We start from the raw sequence: 22142 nt of genomic DNA, 5'->3' as shown, positions 1-22142 counted from the left end.
CAACAACAACAACAACAAAACATTTAATGCATTTTATCAGTTAATAAAGTAATTGAGAGCAATTCTACTCTACACCGCCAAGCGGCGACAAATATCATTTTTCTTCTTCCAATCCAAACCAGCTGGTTCCAAAAGGGGACATAAGACGCGCAACAGTCAAAAAAATTCGCGGAACCTAGAAGCTGAATCTATTTTGGTTCTGTATCGGCGGTTTTGTGAATGAACACTTCTGGCAGTGACTGTAAACGTAATCCCGGCATGACCCATGCTCCACGTTCCAATTGGCCAGACTAACGCTGGGAGGCGCGGTTATGTTGGGGTCACGATCTCCAATTGGCTAATATCGTCGCCGCCATTTGGAGTTGGGGTAGTGGGGTCGTTGAGCACGTTAACAGGAAGGCAGTGGAAGCAAGCAACACAAAGCATTCATCAGTTCTGGTGGGAGTCCGGGACCAGACGCTGTCTTGGTTCCTAGGGGATGGAGCCAGTGTGTCGTGCGTGGGTTGGGCAGTCTTCCGAAGAGGAAGAGCCTGAGGCGCCGCGTGCCGAGAGAATCGTGGTCTCCTGGCTCAGCAGGGCTGAATGGGATCAAGTGACGATTTATCTGTTCTGTGATGATCAGAAACTGCAGCAGTATGCGCTGAACCGTATTTCAGTATGGAGGAGCAGGTAAGGCGGCGGGATCAGTCCTCTTCCCTGGGTGCTGCTGGTGCCTCCTTCACCCCTTCCCTGGCAGAGTTTCCCAAGTAGCCGCCTATCCTTCTCTGAAATTGCCTTATGCTGCCTCCAAAGTGTCTGGGGCAAAGTTGCAGCCAAGCTCTTGTACTTCCCCCGTGGAAGAAAAATAGTGTGTACATCCCAGTAATTTTATATTTGTGAGGCTTAAGCTTTACTTGCAAAATAGGGGGGACCTGTGCCAGGGTTAAGGGAGTAGGTTCACATGCCAGGGTGGGTTTCTGATTCCTTTTAGGGACTGGACTCACGCCCTTTATGTTAGATGTGGGACTGAAGTGGCTGCTCAGTTCATTCAGTGAGGGAGGAGGTATTGAGATTTGGGGCTTCTCTAACTAAATAATTTGAGGGGGAGAGAATGGACTGCCCACACAACTGTTGATGCATGTAGCAGTTAAGATGCTCTGTGTACCCCAGCCAGCTTCTCGCTTCCCTTACTACTGTTGGATCTCAGCGAATTTACCCACTCTTTCCAACAGTGTTTTTGTTGTTGTTTGTTTTGTTTTGTTTTGTTTAATCACTATGCACTTTTCAGTGTATAATGGGAGTATAGTGCGGCAACCAAGATTCTGATGGTGCTGGACTGTGGCCCTTTAGGTTAGGCAACGAACTGCCCCTGGCAGTAGCTTCTACTGCTGACCTGGTACGATGTAAGCTCCTGGATGTAACTGGTGGCTTGGGCACTGATGAACTCAAACTGCTCTATGGCATGGCATTGGTCAGGTAAGAACAACTGTGTGGGGTAAGATCGGGGATTGGTTGGCTTTGGGACCTGGAGGTGGATAACCATCTTTGTTTGTTGTTTGTTTTTCTCCCGAGACAGGGTTTCTCTGTGTATACTTGGCTGTCCTGGAGTTGATTTGTAGCCCAGGCTGCCCTGGGATGCACAGAGATCCGCCTGCCTCTGCCTTCCCACGTGCTGGGATTACAGGTTTGTGCCACCTTGACTGGCAGCATGGATTTAGAGAGCTTGGCCTCGAGTGCTACCTGAAACAAAAAGCCCTGAATGGGTCTTCGTGTGTGAATCAACCTGTGTTTGTTTAACTTGGTCGTGACTATGCCTTGTCCACACAGTCCTCTTTTTTCCTTTTCCAGAAAGCCTCTCCCTTCTGTTCTTCCTTTCCTTCTGGGATATGTGTAGGGGGTGTGAAATTCAGAACACATTTAGATCTAATCCTTTTTTTTTTTTTTTTTACAAACCCTCTCTATTAACTTGTAACCAAGAACTTTTTTTTTTTTTTTGACAGATTTTCATTATGTAGCCCTTGTTGGTCTGTAACTTACTTTGTAGTTCAGGCTGGTGTCCTACTCCAGGGTGATCCTGCTGCCTCTCTTTCCCTAGTGCTAGAGTTGCAGACATGTGTCGGGTCGTTGTTCCCAGCTCAGAGAAACTCTTCTGAGTGGTCATTGCTGTAATTTATTGTAGATTGTCTACCCATTCTACCATACCCTCTGCCACCAAACATACAGATGAAGGTGGAGTGGGTTTCTTGCAGTACCTTTTGTCCTTTTCTCTCCTCCCTGAATGCTGAGAGGTTGAACTGTAGAAGAAAAGACAAGGCTGGGAGTTTCCAATCTCAATGAATCATAGTGGTTCTGACAATTTTGTACATGTTGGGGGAGGGCTACCACTGAATTTTCTCATATGTCAAAGTCTTATATTGTTCATTCTCTGTCTTGATGTCTTCCCCCTTTGCACTCTGTTTCTGTCATTGATCTGTGTTCCCTGTATCATTTGATGAAGTAATTTCTTCTGACATCTCTACTGTATTGTATTCTACCATAGTATGTCATGATTATTCTAGACCAAAGTTGCCAAGACCAGAACAGTGTCTTATTTATCTATATTGTTTCAGTAGACAGCCTAGGCCTTAGTGAATGCTGAGGTGGGTGGGAATGTCCCTTCTCTGGCTGACAGCAATCATAGGAACAGGCCAGTCAGTAGAAAGAAATACAAAGTGTCAGCAACTTCACAAGGAATTTTGAATAAAATAAGTTTTTTGGACTATGCCACTTATTTCTCTCCCAACTCAGGTTTGTGAATCTTATCTCAGAGAGGAAGACAAAATGTGCTAACCTTCCCCTCAAGTACCTGGCCCAGGAGGTATGTGTGAAAAGATGGCATTACTCATTCTCTTTATAGTAGGGCTTCCTAAATGTCTCATGGGGTAAGGTATGCAAACAGATTAATTTATCTCGTCACTACCAGGTAAATCCAGTAGGAACTTCAGACCTTAGGGTTCAAGTTTTTTTGTTGTTGTTAACATGTGAAATAATGTTTTCTACTGCAACATTCATACATGTAGCATTATCCTTGGTTTTTATTTGTCCCTCTCTGCTTTCCACTCTATTCCCCTCTTCTCTAAAATAATCCTTTTGCTTACAAGTCACATTCCATTAGCTTCACTTGTTCTCTTTGTCCCTTCCATTAGATCACATCCTCCCTCCTCCACGGTCATCTTTCTATATTCATGTCCTAAACACGTATACACATACATATGAATTTAATTCTAGATTCTGTATGTCAAATACTTGTAACACATATATACATGCATTTAAATTTAAATCTAGATACTACTTGTGAGAAAATTTATGAAATACTTGTCTTTCTGAGTTTGCATTATTTTGTTCGCATCACATACTGATCGCCAATTCTGTTTTCCTACAGATATACATTCTTTTTTCTTTACAATTGAATAAAATTCCATTTTTGTATGTTCCATGTTGTGTTCATGTATGTGTTAATAGGCCTATAAGCTCATTATATATTGCAGGTATTGTGAATCAGGATAACAGTAAATGTAGGAAAGTGTTTCTATTATATGTTGACTTAGAATCCCTGGGTATAAACCAAGCAGTGATCATATGGTGGTTTTAATTTTAGTTTTTTAGGAATCTCCATATTGGTTCTCTTGAGGCCTTACCATTTCATACTCCTGCCAGCAGAGAATAAGATTCTCTTTTTCTCCATATCCTCACCAGTTTTATTGTTGCTTGTTTTCTTTTCCTTTTTTTTTTTCTATCTATCTGTCTGTCTGTCTATTTATTTATTTATTTTCTTTTTTTGGACAGGGTTTCTCAGTGTAGAAACTGGTCACTTTGTAGACCAGGTTGACCTTGAACTCACAGAGATTGGCCTGCCTCTGCCACCCTGAGTGCTGGAATTACAGGCACTTGCTGCCTCACCCAGCTTGTTGCACATTTTTTTTTTATGACAGCAATTCAGGGGTTGAGAGCAAATCTTGAAAAGGTTTAATTTGTATTTCCTTAATGGCTAAGGTTGTTAAGCACTATTTTCAATATTAATTGACCATGTATGTTTCTTTGAGAACTGTACATTATTACATTATGGATTGTATAATGACTTATTATTTTTGTGATGATATATACATTTGTCAAAGATTTTCTCCCATGTTCTAAGCTGTGCTAGCTCTTTGCTCTGTTATTTTCTTTGAAGCACAGACAGTGTCATGCTAATCCATTTGTCTATTCTTAGGGTTATTTCTTGTGTTGTTGGAGCCCATGCCGGAAAGTTTTTGACTTGATAATTGAATGTCCAGTTTTAAAGAAATAGATTGCTCCCTTGTTTCTCATAACTTGCATGGGTTGGCCAGCTCTGCTAGTTTGTAGTGGCCCAGTGAAAGTGAGGAGCCTGACTATACCACTGAGTAGGTGCACAAAAGAGAGTAGCAGTCAAAATGACTGCCCTCACGGATTTGGCGATCTGAGGAAAGAAACAGCTCAACCATGTAGCAAGACAACACCATATATTTCTGGGTTGAGTGAGTACGTTAGTTATATAGGGGCTTTGAAGGTAGATGTGTTCTCAATCATGAAGAAAAACTTCCTTGAGCTCTTGTGGTAGGCAAGGAAGGATAAAGGTACCTAGGAAGAAGGAAGTGGCAAAGGACAGCTGAGAAGGTAAATTAATTACTATTGCTCATCACAGAAATCTCATGAAGGAGAACAGTTGGTGGTTTGGGGGCAGTTGCCTTTCCTTATTTTAAGACTACTTCCACTGAGCAGTAAAATACAATTAGGAATCCTGGATTTTCATCTTGACTATCAGTAAGACTGGAGTCTTCACTGGGGATTGATTGCCAGAGTGATTCATCCCTAAGTTTCTGCAAGCTGTATTATTTTCTCATTTCTAACTAAACTCATCCTCCACCCCTAATCAGGTGAACATCCCAGACTGGATTGTTGAACTTCGCCACAAGTTGACCCACAAGAAAATGCCCCATATAAATGACTGCCGCAAAGGTGAGTGTCTGTGGATGTGATACCTTTCAGTTAAGCATGTGGGCCTCGACTCGGGGGCATTTGGGGAAGAGGGACAGAGAGGAGGATTGTACCTAGTGTCAGGACTAGATGAAATATGTTATAGACTCATTGTGGCTATAGTATAAGGGACTTTCAGAAGCTTAGTGATCACAATATATAGTGGTTTTATATGCAAAAATCCATGTGGAGAGTGTGGAAAATGAAATCAGAATTAATATTGCCTTGTTTCAGGTTGAATATGGCTTGGCAGTGTATAGTTCAGGTTCCCTTTTAAGATACACAATTATTTTTATTTATGTACATGAGTATGTGTTTACTATTTGTGTGTGGAGACCAGGAGAGGCTGCTGTGTCTTCCAAAGGAAGGGTTACATGAAGTTGTGAGCCACCTACTCTGGGTGCTGAGATCAAAATCTGGGTTCTTGTCAGGTGCAAGAATTACTTTTAACTGCTGAGCCATCTCTATAGACCCAGTGTTCTGGTCTCTTTTGCTATTTCAATTATAGGGAAATTTTTTTCTTTAGAAATTGCTCTGTAGGTAGTTTAGTAGTCTGAAGGGTTAAGGTGAGAGGTATAAACAAGAGTGTCCTGAATTCAGGCAATCTCTTTCTATTCATTCCTATTTGATAAAAATCCCTGACTTAGTTGGTTGTGAAAGTACAAGCCTTTAATTCCAGCACTCACGGAAGCAGAGGCAGGAGGATCTCTGGGCTTTAGGCCAGCCCGGTCTATAAAGCAAGTCTAGGACTGCCAGGGCTACACAGACAGAACCTGTCTGGAAAAACAGACAAACAAGACATTCAGACAGAAAAACGGTGAGGGGGGATAAAAATAAAAAGCCCCATTTTAATCTCTCCACTTTCTATTCAGGAAACTAAGATCCATAAAAGGGAAGAGAGTTGGCTAAGGGCTTGTAAATAGCTGGTGTACCTAGGTTTCAGTTCACCCATTTACCACCCGTTGCTTTACTTGGCACCCATGTCTAAGGCCAGCATTCGTTTTCTTCCCCTCCTCTGAAAAAGAAACCAGTGAACAGGAGAATACAATAAACAGACTAAAGCAAGAGAGGGTATATGGAGATGTTTGAGATTTGAGACTTGGAGCCAAGTCTCTTCCTTAGATGTTACTATTATTCTTAGAAAATGAGAGGCCCAGAGAGCTGGGGGCCTGCTAGTTATTTGCCCATAGTTTGTTCTGTGGCATAACTCCTCCACCCCTCACTCTTAGGTTGCCACTTTGTCCTGAACTGGCTCCAGAAGACCTACTGGAGTTGTCAACTGGAAGACAGCCTGAAAGAAACCTGGGAGTTGGAAGAGGACCAGGCAGAAACAGAAGAACATCAAGAAGAGGAAGGTGAAACTATTGTTGAGGATGTAATAGAAGAGCAACCAGAGCCTCAGGATGACAAAAATGATGAGTTGGATGTTGAGGATGATGCGAACAACAACGGCAACGAAGAGGTATCTTCTCATCCAGAACCGACCCCAAGACATAAAGAGTTGTATGGTAGGTATTCATTGGGCAAGAAGGGGCCTGGAACACTCAAGCTTGTGATGAGTACTGCTTATTTCCCTGATAGAGTATTTTCTGTGAGCTATGGTAGGTCCCAGGATAAAAAAAAAAATAAAGTACTGCCACAAACTGTCTTCTTGGGATAGTTTGCATGATGTAATGGGTATCTTTTTTGAGTTATGTGAAGCAGGTGGGAAGAAAATTTAATTTTCAGTTTATAATTCAAGAAAGGAGGTGCAATAGGCTCAGATTCTCAGAGGGAATGGTGGGTTTGGCTTCCTTCCCACTTTTTTCCTTTCTGTTTTCAGAAAAAGCACGAGAATTGTTAGTATCATATGAAGAAGAACAGTTTACGGTAAGTTTCCTCGATGAGGTATGTTGTCACCTTGCCCAGACATTTCTTCCCTCTTGCCAGCTACCTGCAAGAGAAGTCTTGGTCGAGAATTTGAAAGCAACAAAGCATGAGGGAACTTCTCAGAATTTGGAAGAAAAGTGGCAGAGTATGAAGGTACTTCTTGGAGAGGGTGGGGACTAGGAAGGAGACAGTCTAATCAGATGATCCTGTGAACTAATGGAGGAGGACAAGCAGATAATGACGCTGTTGGACTATCTACTCTGGTATAGACACCTGGGAATGGGCTGTAGTTGTCTACTCCTGTGATTCTCAAGATGATCAACAAGTGGGGCTTAAAAGCTTCCCGAGAGCAGAGAGTTAAGGTGTACTTTTTATAGAAAGGCCCAGAAACTGCTTTAGGCCATTGTCCCATTTTCTCAGACACGTTGAAACCTTGGATGATCAAAGGGATAGATTCAGGGTTATACATAGAGCAAATGGGAGAGCTAGGATAAGAATGTGGGTCTTAACAATTCTCTTGCACCCATAACTCATTTCTCCTATTCGCTCCTTACGTTTTGTCCCAGAGATCTCTGCTCATAGCAAACCAAATGTCCCCATTTGACACCTAAGTATTAGAGTATCTGATAATTGGGAGCCGCAGATGATTTGGAGAGTGGAGAGTAGGAGGAGAAAATCTAGTTGTTTTTAGTTCCTGGGTCGATAAAGAAGTTGTGCAGCTCAGTAAAGGATTTATGGGCCACCTCTGCCTACTTTGTCCTGCTCCCTTAAGAGTAATGCTGAGGTCCTATGAGAAGAGATCCTGGAGGGGTTTGTGTTTGGGTTGCTGGGCAAAGTCAGACTTCTGATTGGACTCTCTTTTGCTGTCAGGTGCTGGAGAAATATAGGAATTTACCTCAGGCTGTTAAGGTATGGAATAACCTTTCCCCACGTGTACAGTGTATCTTGGAAGAACTCAAGGGCATTGCATCGGAGAACAGGTTTGTAACTTGCTACTGTGGGGTTGCCTGTTCTTTAGGGTAGAGAGTAACAGCTTTATTGAAATTGGTTTCTAAGGCACACCTGGTGATATAAACTTGTAAGCCTGGCTACTTGGGAGATTGAGGTAGTCAGATTGCAAATTCATAGCCTGGGCTACAGAATGTATTCAAAGTCAGTCTGTGCAATTTAGTGAGACCCTCTCTCTCAATATAATAGTCTGGGCTGGAAGTGGTGGAGAAAACTGGTTGGGATTACAATTCAGCACTGTCATGCTTGCCTAGCATACACAATGACCTGAATTCAGTTTTTAGAGAATGAATTGTTGTATTCTAGGTAGCTTATCTGTGTTGTAGGAAATCCTAGAGGTAATCCTTCTCCCTCAAATGGTGATTATGTCTTCTGTATGATCTGCTTCCCACCCTTCTCGGTACCATGTTGCTTATTGTGAGTTACTAGAATCGTCAGAGTTATGAATGTGTGTACTCATGCATCCTCTGTTAACCTTTTCCCTCTATCTCATGGAATGTGGCAGTCTTGTCAATTACAAAAAAAAAAAAAGGCTGTGATATATATTCACTTCACTGCCTAGTCTTGGAGTACTGCTAGTCTGTTCCTTCAAATAGCTCTTGGAGGATATCATATCTCTTGGGTAGTCATGGCTAGGCAGACGGAGGAAAGGCCTCTCAGGCTAAGTTCCCTTCTCAGTATGGCTGTGTGTCTCCCTGGCCACAAAAAGTCCTCAGTTCAGCCAGGGTAGGTTAAAAAGAAGTGTTGCTTTTGTGTATTCTGCCTAAATTTGGTTGGAAATGGCTTTGGAGAACTTGCTGCCAACAACCTGTGGAGGAAGGCTGGCTATGTGGTATGGTTCAGAGGTAGAGCAGTTGCCTAGTATGCAACAGGCATTGGTTTTAATCTAGTTCCAAAAAGGGAAGTAAGAAAACACAGAATAACTACAATAAAAAAAAAAAAACTGTGGAGGCATTGCTGGCTCTTCTATGAAGGAAAGTTAAAAGAGATCTAAGAAGAGAGTTGAGAATAATCTATACTGGACTTGATGTAGGTGTGTGTGGATGGAAGCTTGCCATGTGTTCTTCTTGTTATATTGTCTCTATTCCCAGAAAATACTTCCAAGGTTGATTGCACTGTTATGTGTTGTTTGTTTTGATTTTGAGACAGAGTCTCCCAGTATAGCTCCAGCAGTTGATCAGGCAGCCTTGGAACTCAGAGATCTACATGCCTCTACCTTCTGAGTGCTTGGATTAAATACATGTATCCCACCATGCTCAGTTTCAAAGGAATTTCATTAGAGTTTGCCCATTCTAGACTTCTTAGCTCTCCCCTTCAGCACAAGTCTGAGGGACAGCTTTCCCAGCAGGTGGGAAGAATTACCCCTGAGCCCTACATAGTGGTATTGGCCTCTTTGTGTGGAACTGGTAGGCTACTTTAAATTCTAGGATCCTTACCTGAGGAAATGAGGGATTGGTGGGTGGCAGGACTGTTGCTCTTAAGCCTGATCTGGTGGATAGAAGGAGCTGATGTGTTGTCAACCCTCTTGATACTGGGACATCTTGAAAGCTCATTGACTCCTCTGAGACCTAGTCAGCTGGGAGAGGCTGTAAGCAAGCCAATAGCTCTGGAGTACCTACAGCTGCTGGCTTAGTTTTGAGTTAGATGGAGTTGAGAAATCTCCCCTATTGCTGCTGTTTTCAGTCCCTCTAACTTTGATCTTGATTCTCTGCAAGAAAGTCTGTGTCATATTTGGACTAGCAGTGGAGTACTTAACATTTCTACTTCTAGGATCTAAAAGAAGGTAGCCAGTGTGAAGGGAATGTCTAGATGAGAGAAATGGGCAGAAAAAACAAAAACATTGTGGGAACTGAGGTCCAAAAGCACTTGGCCATCCCAAGCATTTAATTTCTTCTGTCAGCCTAAGACTTTTATTCTGTGAGTTGAGTTATTCATTCAACACCGCTCTCATGTATGGGACCTTCATCACCATGTGCTTAGTTCTTGAGTGTTCCTAGCCCACTATGCCCAGATTCTGGCTTAGTCCCTGTCCCAGGAGCCTAAAGACTAATGACTCCTGTTATCTCCTTAGTCTGTAGTCTCTCCCACTGGTACTTTGGACATTTGAACCAGTGACATTAGCTGTGTTTTAGAAGTGTTGCAGGATTTGGTGCCTTTTATCAGTTTGCCTTCTAGTGTGCCTTTCTGTCTTTCTTCTTGGTACTGGGAATCGAGCCCTGGCTCTTATTTAGAATACATTATGTCTTGTATCATAGAGCCATAGCCATAGTCCAGCCCTCTAAGTAATTTCAACTTTAAATATCCAGTGAATCAGCCCAGTGTATTTGGAAAGGTCACTTTTTTTTTCTTTTGAGACTCAGTTTTGCTGTATTTCCCAGGGTGTTTCTGAACTTGATGATGCTCTCCCCTCAGCCTCATGAGTCTCCTGAGTAGCTGGGACTGTAGGCATGTGCAACCATGCCCCTCTAAATTACTGTCCATTTGCTTCAGGGATGCTGTGCTGGATGCTTTTCTGGATGATGGCTTCCTCATTCCCACTTCTGAGCAGTTGACAGCTTTGCAGATAGAGTATGAAGGTAGGGTTCTGAGTTTTCACTGATACCTTAGGGTTCTGTGCTTCTTATGTGGGAACTCCAGAAATGGTCTGGAGAGTGGGCTGTGGTGGGGCTGAAACCTCAGTCCTTTTGGCTGAACAGGATAGATAGTCCTATTATGGGTAGTAATGGTACTTTCCTTAGGTGGCCAAGAATGGTTAAAGTGGGTTGGAATGGGTAGGGTTGGGTTTCTTAACACTGTCGTTGTGCCTTGTTAAATATGATTTAGCCCCTAGCTAGAGAGCCAGAACAGCAGCATTGGAATGGCCTTGAGAGGTCATCTAGTCCAATATCCTCATGTTACAGATGGTCAAACTGAGGTGCAGAAAGGGGAAGTTACTGAACCAAATTCACACAGTGAGTTATTGACAAAGCTGAAGTCAGAAATGGAGTTCTTATATATATATGTATATATTTATATATACATATATATACTTGGTTTTATATGTGTTGTTGTTTGCCAGATACTAACTGGTTTCTCTTTTCCTGCTGTTCTGCTTTCCTTCCCTCTTGTTGTGCAATGGCAATTCTTGTTGTTCGGACTCGGGCGTGTCTGTACTTTCTCTTTGGTGTGCATTTTTCCCCCACCACTCCCTCTTGTTGGCTTGCTTTTGTGATCTCTCATTCTCTTGCTCTTGATCCCATTGCACTTCCTGTCCATCAATGAATGTCTCTCACAAACCAGAAAACAATGACTTGAATGAAGTCTTGGTGCCAACGCCATTCTCTCAGTTCTGGCAGCCCCTGCTCAGGGGCCTGCACACCCAGACCTTCACACAGGCCCTGCTGGAGAGGATGTTCTCTGAGTTGTCTACCCTGGGGAACACTGGGATCCGGCCTACCTACATCCTTAGATGGACCGTTGAACTGATCGTGGCCAACACTAAGATTGGTGAGGAAAACGAGCCCTAGTCCCAGGGCCCTGGCATCACAAGCAGAAGCATCTTCCAGTGTGTTTCCTCAGCGCTTCTATAAAGTACCATCATGTGGACAGCTTCCTTGTTAAAAGTTTAAAGTTAGCCAGGCACATGGGTGCATGCCTTTAATCCTATCACTTGGGAGGCAGAGGCAGGCAGATCTCTATAATTTGGAGGAGAGACTGTTCTACAAAGTGAGTCCAGGACAGCAAGGGCTTCTTACACAGAGAAACCATGCCTGAAGAAAACATAAAAGTTTAAAATTGTCCAAAAGAGAACTGCAGGAATCAGTGGACATCTCCCTCGTCCTTTTGCTCAGAGCCACGTAAATGGAGCACTCAGTGCTTTGAGTGGTGAAAAATTACAGGGTGAAGATTTGGGGGATGAAGGGATTGAGCCTAATTTTTTAGGTTAAATTTGGTGGGAGGGCTCACATCGTTCTTTCTCCTAAGCCTCTTGTTTTCTTTCAGGACGTAATGCTCGGTGGTTGTCTGCGAGCCAGTGGGAAGCAAGAAAGAACTGGGGGCTGTTCAATTCTTCTGCCTCTCTTGACTGGCCCCAAGTGATTGAGTCCTGTTTGGGCTCACCATGCTGGGCCAGCCCACAACTCCTTCAACTGTAAGCCTTAATTCCATTTGGTGAGAGGGTATGGCCCTGGAAGTCTCAGGGCCTCTCAGCACTAGACTGTCTGACTTGGAGGTCTCTTTTGGTGATGTCTTACTCAGTATCCCTTGCAGTAACAGATGGGAGAATTGAATCTGGAAAGGGGAGGGGTTAGGGTGCTGCTACTTTTATGGTCATCAATTTAAGATTTGTTTAAATGAAGTCCAGTGTGAGAAAGCTTCGCATAGAGTCCTGCACAGAGTAAGTGCACAATAAATGGTAGCTGGTTTTTATTATTGAACCTAGATCTTCTGGCTCTAAGCCCAGTGCTGTCTCCTCTCTTTGCTTCCTAAAGTATACCTCTGATAGTGTACTCAACAATACCCAATGCTGTCTAAGGAAAGTGAAGTTTTAACCTGACATTCAGTGGACATACCTGTCATGGTAGCCATAATTCTTGGGAGCCCCCTTTACTCTGTTCTCTTTAGGTTTTGTGGTCAATTAGAGTGTTGTTTTGATTCCTATGAGTACACATATCTTTTTCCCCCTTTCTCTGTCAGTTCCTGGCCCTAAGCTACTTGCCTCATTCTCCTTTAGTGCCTGATTCTCTTTCTACTTTCTAGAGCAGTATTTGTTTCATTAGAGCAACTCATTTGACCTCTGCGTTTGCTCAACTCCAGAGCTTTTCATTCTCCACTGTATAGAGCAGCATATTTTCATTACTCAGCTTTCCTCTGAAAGCTGACATCCTAGTTTTCCACGTAGTGACTATCACATCTTGTCCTTTTGTTTTTCACCTTCCTTTACCATGACACCACTTTTTACTTGTGTCACTGTCTCCATCCCTTCCTTTCTTGCTTTCTACCCTCTTTCCTTTTTTCTCCCTTCCTTCCTTTCTTCCTTCCTTCCTTTCTTTTTTCTTTCTTTCCTCTTGCTTCCTCACCCTGGCCTGTAGTTAATCACTTCTCTCATCCTTAGCACCTTCTACTCTGGTAACTAATCCTTTGACAGTGTCTGACTTGCAAACTCTCAAGCTGGGGTTGATTTCCTTGTTCTGTTTCTTTCATTCTCCAGCCTAGGTATCTGAGTTCTCCCTGAGAAAACCACTTAGCAGTGCTCATTGTTGCTGCTGTAGCTTCACAAGTTTTAAACTCATGCCAGGCCTCAATACTGTCTGATCATTTGTTTACTGACCACTTTGTCTCCAGTCCTAGACTATTCCAAACACACACCATTGACCTCATGTCCCTCTTGCTTTCCCATTTTACCCCAGCTTCCTCCAGTACATGAAGGCACCTACCCGGTCTCCCTCAACCAATGGTTTAGCCTTCTTGAGCTGATCTGTGTCTGCTGTCAACACCATCAATCTCAGTTTGAGGTGGCCTTGCACTGCATCAAAGTCTGTTCCGTCTGCTCTGGAACCAATTCTGCCAGCATTGTTAGAGCCTCACCTCATTCTCTCCTTTGTTTAGGTGGTTGTTACCCTTAAGGAATGTGTCAGAGGTTTTTGTTTGTTTGTTTGTTTTGTTTCTTCTTAAAAGAGTAATAACAGGCCAAGCAAATCTGTGTTGCAATGACCATGTATATTTTTGTTTGGCATCTTTTATTTTTCCAACTCCCCAAAAGTGGTTCTCATCTTAATTATTCTCTCTCCTCTTTTTCCTCCTTAACCTGCTGCAATTTGGTTGGTACTCAGTCCTAAAGCTACCTTGACCTAATTATCCAAGCCAGGACTCCTTGTTAATCCCTTCATCTGCTATGTTAATGCTGGATGACATACCTCCTAAAAATGCCAGTGTTTATTTCTGGTCTGTATAAACTGCTCAGCCCACATCTTAGTCCAGTCCTTTCCTCTATAATTCAGATTCTGCTACTCAACTGCATGATTAACATCTGCTTTTGGATGGGCAGTCCAACTCCAGAGTGATCTTCCTTAACTATTACGGATCTCACTTGGTGGTAGCACAGCCTATTGTCTCCTCGTGACTCCTGATAGTTCTCAAATTTGAGATTCCTGTTCCTCACCCCCCCCCACACACACACTTGTCTCCTTCCCTCTCCTAGACTAAGCTTTGCAAGGGCAAGAGCTTAGCATTAGCTATTGGATCTCCAGCACATCACAGAAATCAATGTACCAAACAGGCCTTAATAAGTGCCTTTGGACTGAATGACATATCCTCTGCTATCTGTTTACCAGCAGTGCTTCTGTTGGTAGAAGATTCAATGTCTACGGAATGAGTGAAGTGGTGGACTGGATGCCAGGACAGTGTTAGTTTCATGATCTGTCCATTTGATCCAAAAGACTTTCTTAGTGGCATCTGGGCTATAGTGATACTTATAAAATAAACATTTAGCCTTCCAGACAAGTTCAGCTAAGGCAACAGCTCCAGGAGATGGGACCTAGCTGTACAGCTACGTTGCCATATATGTGAGCTCTGGCCTATGAGTGCCATTAATAAGAAACTGGGAAGCAAACTAGCAGTTTCTGTAGGAATCAGGCTAGAGTATCAAAGCAGAAGCATCTGAGCATTTCAAGGAGAGAAAAATCAAGAAGTTTCAAAGTGTAGAAGGAATGTAGGATGTCTACGTATTTGAGGAAGGGAGTGAAAAGAACAGCAGGGAGAGGTTTGATTAGATGGCCTTCAAGGTACTTTCCAATCCTAATTGCCTGCAGAATGGAAGCTGCTGGTCTTGGAAACGTCTGGACCACAGAGATCTTCTCCCAACTCAAGTCTATCAGAGGAATGTAATACATAGCATCAGTAACAGTGGCTCACTTGGGTACGTTTCCTTGTGCACAGAGCCCCCCTTTCTCAAGTAATCAATGAATTTAGATCAAATCACCCACTAAACAGAGTGGAAAATAGAGGTGTTGTGCTGCATGTCATCAACGGCCAGAAATCCCTCGAAAAGCCTGGGCTTTTCCATAATGTTCCACATAGATTGAATTATGGTGAAAGCCTCTGTTATTTTGTGAATACAGAACTGTTAATTTTTTTTTCCAGAGAAAAAAATACTACTGTTAATGAATTATCAGGCATTATGCTTTTTTAAAAATAAGGTATTTCCTTTACTTTGACACTGAAATCTTGAGAGGTGGTAGTATAATACACTTTTACAGATAAGAATCCTAGGGACTGAAGATTGGCATACCTTAAAATCACAGTGGTTTGTTGATAATGGAAGCAGAATCTTGGCATAAGGTCTGTGTGTCTAAACTCCACTTTCTTTCCACCAGCCTAAACCAGTGACCTTAGTCCCAGTCTGTGACAGGCATTCTCATGAGGGAGGTCATCATATCACCTAATGGGAGGCCTGGAAGCTGGGGATAGCGGATGGGTAATAAGCAGCAGGAACAAGGCATTTTGCCAGTGTCAAATGCCTGGGGATATTTATTATTAATCACGCTAATGGACAACAGTGAGAGGGGAGGGTTTCTTCCTAGCTTTCCCTCACATAAAGTTGTAAGCATTTCATGTTCTTCCCCAGAGAGGTGATCAATTCAGTTTGAACCAGTGTCCTCTTGGAGTATGAAATGAGTCCTGCCAGCTGGGACTGCCCATCTAGTCACTAGATCCCAGCTCTGTTCCCAACGAGCAGCAGCCGTCCACATGTGACCAGTCTGCGTGCACTGTTTGTGCTCCCTCTGCAAAGCATGCATAGTTCACACTCTGCATTTGCAGAAAGATGTGCCCCATCTCTCCATCCTGCTGTGTGCCCCACAGTGCCAGCTTCCTCTTAGGGGCCAGGCTCTGTGGAGCGTGCTCACCCTCTTCCTCCCCAGAAGCTCTCTAGCTGTCAGTGGCCTTGTTTCTAGCACCTTCTTTTAGTCTTTTATGTGCACAGTGTCTTCTTGTTCAATCCTCTGTTCAACCATTCCCATTTGTCACCAAGCTGCATTCGTTTTTTTGTTTCTGTCCTCTGCAGCTTCCTTCCTTCCATGTCTCCCAACAGTACCCTCTAACCAACTGTTTTGATTTGTGGTCTTCCTGCTTCTGCTGCCCTATCCTGGACATCCTCCATGTGATTAACATGTGGATCTTCAGAAATCACAACTTTGACCTGTCCTCAGGGTTGTCAAGTGACCTGCCCCATAAGGGACACAGTCCCCTTCCCAGCCTTCTTTTTTCCCTACAGCTCACCAGCAGGGGCCTTTTCCTCCAGCCACACTACTGTGACCATAGGCAGTGGGCTCCCTCTTGCTCTTGGGCCACCTGGGCCTCACCTACATGAAGCCCTTCCCCAATCTCTGCTCCCTCCTTGTGTTCTCTGCTTCCCCTCAGCTCCATAGCACACACAGTCAATTAACAGTGCTTATCAGATCTCCATTCCAAGTCTGCTTTGTCTAGTCAACTGCTTTTGTTTTCTTTCTTTCCCTCCATTTCAGGCTTGGCTGTAGTTGCTTTCATAAGGAATCACACATTGTCTTCCATGCACAAGAAGCCAGCCCACTGCCCACTATATTCTTGGCCCTCAGGAAAGATTCCTCAATTAAGGCCATAAGAGACTAGGTTCTCCCATTCCAATTTCCAGCACTGCATGCCTGTTGGCTACTTTGTATATTTATGTAGTGTTTCAATACAGACTCGTAGCTATCATTTATTGCCTGCCACTGTGCTCCAGGCACTCTGCCTGTCATTCTCTGTGAGCTTTTTTTCTTCCTCCCAAGAACTCTAGAAATTAGATTTTCTCATTGTTTTCATTCTAATAAAAATGGAAGTAAAGACTAGAGATGTACCAGAGAGCTGGTTCAGCATACTAGGTCCTCTTGGCTTTTGCATTCTGTCTGCTCTGTTGTACTGCTTTTCAGAGGCAGGGGTGAAAACCTGAGAACAAGTTCAACCCCCCCCCAGAGTGTTGGGCTTTGAGACATTAATATTTTCCCATTCCATCCCTCCATTTGTTTAGAGTCTTCAAAGCCATGGGACAGGTTTTGCCAGATGGTGAGCAGGACAAGCTACTGCGGGCCTGTTCCATTTATATTCAGAGTGAAGAACATGTGACAACAAAGGCAAGCGGAGGCTCTTCTTCCAATGAGAAAAGTCCATACACATTAGACACCTTACATCAGAACCTACACCAATCATGTGCCAAATGTGAGTCTGAAGAAAATATTCAACAGAAGGAGCAAAGCAGCCCTAAGATTGTCAAGCAAGGGGAGGAAAAGGAGAAGAAGGAGGAGCCGGAGGAGGAGCAGGAAGAGGATGAGGACGAGGAGATAAATGTCTTTCAAGATCAGATGGAAGAGGATATAGAGGAAAGTGATGACTTGGAAGAAGAGGAAGAAGGGGATGATGATGATGATAATGATGATGACACAATGGAGATGGGGGATTTCTCTTTCTCGCAGGGATCCAGTATTTTTGAGAATACTAGGATCATTTCTGAGGCAAAAGAAGCTTTGAAGGGTTCAGCATGGCAAGTAAGCTCTGGTAAGTGGCCCTTAAACCCACTTTAATTTCTTCTGTCATTGATTTCTTCCATTCTTGATTGGCCAGTCCTCTACTTTCTGTCTCCCTGTGCCTCTCCCTCCACCATTCTTAAGATGGAATGTCACAATGTAACCTCAGACTTGAGACCCTCTGTCCTTACCGTTCCAAGTGCGTTTCCTCCCCACACCAGTCCTGAAAGCTTTAACTCATTTTGAGATGAAGCTTGCCTACACTGCTTTTTTGGGTTACAGTGATTCCCATTATTTCACCCTCCTGAGTAGCTGAGGTTTTATTTTGATACCAGCAGGGTGACTCTTGAGACTTTCCTCTACCCTAGGGAAGAGATGAGAAAGGACCAAAGTGAGGATGGTATATGTCAAGTCAAAGAGGCTACTAGATACAAGGACGACAAGTGGCTTCCCTCTTTGGTTGGAGTGAGGGACCACTGTCAGACTGATTGGCTGTTATTCATATTAAGTAGCTGTATGTGAGCCCTTGGTAATAAGAACAAAAGAATGTGCAAAGCCAGAGTTTCATTATATATTAGGGCACATGCTTTCATGTGCACGTGGTGTTCTCTGTGTGCATTTGGAGGCTGACTGGTGGTAAAAATGAGTTTTGCTGTGTGTATTGGAATCCAGGGCATGAAGTCAGAGAAACTGGATCAAGCAAAAATATGTAGGGGTTGAGATTTTAGGTGTTCATCCAAGTCTATTCAAGAAAGTGAAGGCCAAAGGGGATCCAGGTGATGGAGAATGATGTGCAGGGATCTGTTCCTCTGGGGGTGGTTCTTTGAATGACTTCATTTAGTTTAAGAAGGAGCCTCAAGGGAGGCAGGCAGAGGAGCAAGTAGAACAGTCAGTATGGGGTGGTACATGTCTGTATGCACACAAACCCTGGTGGCAGGGGCATGGCCTGTGTGCTGAAGCCTGGAGTAGAAAGGAAAATAGCTGGGCCCAGTGAGGAGTAAGTACAATCAAAAGAGTGTCATTGAATGAGCTCTTGGGGAAAGGTATAGCTTTTGCCCAGTGAGGATAGGTATGGAGGGATTGTGGTCTAAAAATTCTGGAGTGGGAGTGCATCCACACCTGATGGGTAATCCATGACAGAGTGAACAAAAAAAAAAAAAAAAAAAAAGAAAGAAAGAAAAAGCAAACAAACAACCAAAAAACACCTCTTAGGACAAGGAAGGCTGAAGTTGGGGTCTTTGTAAAAGCAAAAAGAGATAGAAGAATTGGTATAGGAATAGTTGTATCCTTGTAGTGGGACTGAGTTAAATGTGGGTATAAGAGAAAAGTAGCAGTTTTGAAGAGAATCTCGAATAGGTCATAATATTATATATGTTTTCTGAAGAGGAGGCAGAATCTACTAAGGATCATGAGACCCAGGAGGTGCCTATGTGAGGGAAAAGGTGAAACCTGTGGAGCATGTGGGAGGGGTTCATGACTCAGCAGTGAGACAACCATTTGAAATTGTCTCTGTGCTGTCATTGGGGTGCTGTGTATAAAGAGGTCAGGCTAAAGAGACATGGGCAATGATATACATAGGTTTAGGAATGTTAGTGATGAGAATGGTTAACTCAATGCTAGACAGACATCGTGGGAGTGATCCTTGTGCTTGAAGATGTCTGAATTATTTCTGTAAGTGCCAGGTTATAGAGATGGACAGTTAGAGGGCGGCTCTTCTCTGTGTGTATACAGTTCTGGGACTCAAACCTAGGAAAGCAGCAGACTAGGCATTTGTTCTTCCACTGAGCTATACCATACTCAGCTCATCTTTTATTTTTTTAAATTGATATTTAACTGTGTATATTTATGAGATACAGTGTGAAAATTTGATATATAATATATAAAATGGGAACAACCCTTCTTGAGTCGTTTCTATGTATTTTTTTTCCATTAAAAAGATAATCCAAGTCTAAACTGTCATACACCCAGAGGCGTAGTGACATGGAGAATTGTTTCATCCCAGAATGGAGTATCTTCATGTGTGTATGTATGTTTTGATAAAGTTGTGAATTATGAATTGGGAATGGTTACGATATTAATTAAGTCCTTCCCTCTTCGCACCTTACTCTCATTCCCCCCTCTCTTCCTCTCCTCTCTTCCTCTCTTCCTTTCTTCCCCTCCCTCTGTGTGTGTGTGTGTGTGTGTGTGTGTGTGTGTGTGTGTGTATGTGTGTATGTGCCTGTATATATGTGAAAAAAAGGAACATAAATATTTCTGGGGTTTCTGCCTATAAATGAGAGTTGTGGGAGGCAGGAATTGGAGTAGGAGACCTTTATTGAATGGGATATAGGTGCTTCTGTGCATATCCTTGGGTGGTTGAATATGTGGTATTATTTCTGTGCCTCTGGGGGAGTGATAACCTTAGGCAGAGCAGGGGTGCATGTTACCTTTGAGATAGTATCTACCTTTAGGGGTGTGTGTATGTGCATCTGTGAGCAAGGCTACTAAGAAGGAATATAACACATCATGGTGTGTATAGCTGTATAAATCATTTCGATCACTCAGATAAATCTCAGTATTGGTAGGTAAGGAGAGGGCATGTGGGGAGAATTCTGTGATTTTCATTAATTAATGCATTGATCGAGCCACCTCTGAAGATGTCTGTGTTTATGTGGAGATCTACCTGAGAAGAATGTGAGAAGGAACAAAAATGTCAGTAGCTAAGCGTGTGTGTGTGTGTGTGTGTGTGTGTGTGTGTATACTTGCACATGCAAGCATGCCCGTGCACATATATACTATAAGCACATGAAGTAAGAGTTATAAAGTGCTAATGGTGAAGTGCTAAGATATACAGAGAAGTGTTCTTGAGAAGTGGTAACAGTGAGGACAGAGCCTAGGGATATGCAAAAGGCACATGCTAAATTGGCTAAGAGGGCTGGGTAGGTAAACAGGGGTAGGCCTGTAAGCTAGTAGGAAACCCAGCTCTTTAGCTCACTTTTATTGTAAATATTTTTATTTGATATTTGAATTACTCTTTTAAGGTTTGTGAAATTGGATGTTAATGTATTCCCCTTCATACCTTCCTGTGTTCATTTAGTACTCCTGTTTTATTAGTTCACCTCATTTTCCTTGACAGTTAAAATTTTTCCTTTAATGTCAGACATATAGTACATGATTTTATTCATCTTTATATGAGCTACAAACCACAATGAGATAAATCATGATATTTGCCTTTCTAAGATTGGCTTACTTAATGATTTTCTGCAGTTGCATTCATTTTGTTTCAAATGTGACATAGTTCTTGAGAGCTGAAAAAAGTAACCCTTGAATATGTATTTTTGTCATTGACTCCTGTGTTTCTGGAGCCCTAGATTGGTTCCATGACTTGACTACTGTGAATGATGCTGTGATAAGCACTGGTGTGCAAAAACTCTGATACTTTGACTTTGGAATCCTTTGGGTACATACTCAGGAGTGGTATGCCTGTGTAGAAAGATACTCTGGGCTGGTTTGTCTGTTTTTGTTTCGACAAACCCCTATCCTGACTTCCACAGTGGCTGGTCTGGTTTACCTTTCCATCAGTAGTGTATGAGAGTTCCCTTTCCACATTCTTATCAGCATTTATTGTTACTCGTTTTCTTAATGGCTGCCATTCTTTCTGAGGTAAGATGGAATCTGAGTTTAGTTTTTACTTTTCACAAGCTCACTCTTGCTGTGTCTGTGTTCTACAGAAGATGTGCGGTGGGGTACATTCCCTATAGGCCGAATACCAGGTCAGACTGAGGATCCAGACGAGCTTATGTTGGAGAATTATGATACCATCTATCTTTTGGACCAACCTGTACTAGAGCAGCAGCTAGAACCTCCAAAGTCCAAGAGTAGGTAAGTACCTGTGACTGTGGGACTTCTCCCCCCTTTGACTGCCACCTTCTGGAAAATGAGAAACAGAGTTTATGGGGATGGTTACTAGGGGGGAGGAGCAGAGCCTCCCTTGCCTCTCATCTGAAATTGCTTGTCACAGTAGCTCCTGTATTTTCTTTATAAAACAGGCAGGAGGTTGGCCTTTCCTACAGGCACACACAAGTCAAGTTCCCTTTACTCGTCCAGAGTTTAGGCTTCCCTTTCCCTGACCAACTGCCCACTTTCTCTGCAGCACTCTAAGCCTAACTTGTATCAGGAAAAACCCTGACAGCAGCAGTAGCAGCAAAATGGAGGGCCTTCTGTGGAGCCCAGGACAACTGGAAAGGCTCAAAGCTGGCCTGCAGCTCTTCTGATGGCTGTCCTGATGCAAGTGTCCATGTAATTCCGACATAGTCAGAGCCAGTCAAGAATCCACCCATGGTACAGACTGGAAAACCTGGGAGACCATCCAGATCAGCCATATCAATTCAGCTTTAAACCACAATGGAAATGTGAATGATTTTCTGTTTTGTTTTGAAAAATAATAAACAGATTTTCGTCATGGTGTTTGTGAAATAAGACATGCATGTGTTCCGGTAGAATATTGTAATTCTCCCTTTACTTTGTGGCTATTCTAAAGATGTTGAGATGTAACAAGGCTTTTGAATAGAAGTCGGAGCCTAGGAACTATTATGTATACCAATTTTGATTGCTTTCCTAGTGACACTGTAGCCACACCTTCTGCCTCGCTCCTTAAACTTACTTCTGCTTCACTCCCCTGCAATGTGGGCCAGCCTATATGAAAGAATCAGAGCCCAAGAAGAGCCATCACTGTCTATAGAGCCTAGTGAACATCTG

General features: G+C 43.0%; 1 protein-coding gene across 2 annotated transcripts; it reads left to right on the top strand.

Moving 5' to 3' along the window:
- The first annotated feature begins 346 nt into the window (after positions 1–346).
- Positions 347–21863, top strand: Las1l (LAS1 like ribosome biogenesis factor). Of its 2 annotated transcripts, XM_060375020.1 has the most exons (14): positions 347–669; positions 1330–1455; positions 2767–2836; positions 4914–4995; positions 6243–6521; positions 6836–6882; positions 7753–7862; positions 10381–10466; positions 10791–10841; positions 11170–11376; positions 11872–12019; positions 16913–17436; positions 21116–21266; positions 21538–21863. In XM_060375020.1, the coding sequence occupies exons 1-14, from the start codon at positions 479–481 to the stop codon at positions 21656–21658; spliced, it is 2193 nt and encodes a 730-aa protein (XP_060231003.1). In that variant the 5' UTR covers positions 347–478; the 3' UTR covers positions 21659–21863. The 2 variants fall into 2 exon arrangements, with proteins under 2 accessions (XP_060231003.1, XP_060231004.1); XM_060375021.1 differs by lacking the exon at positions 10791–10841.
- The last annotated feature ends 279 nt before the right edge of the window (positions 21864–22142 follow it).

The sequence above is a fragment of the Meriones unguiculatus genome, chromosome X (assembly GCF_030254825.1).
Source record: "Meriones unguiculatus strain TT.TT164.6M chromosome X, Bangor_MerUng_6.1, whole genome shotgun sequence".
Lineage (NCBI taxonomy): Eukaryota > Metazoa > Chordata > Mammalia > Rodentia > Muridae > Meriones > Meriones unguiculatus.
This window is presented reverse-complemented; position numbering and strand designations above follow the sequence as displayed.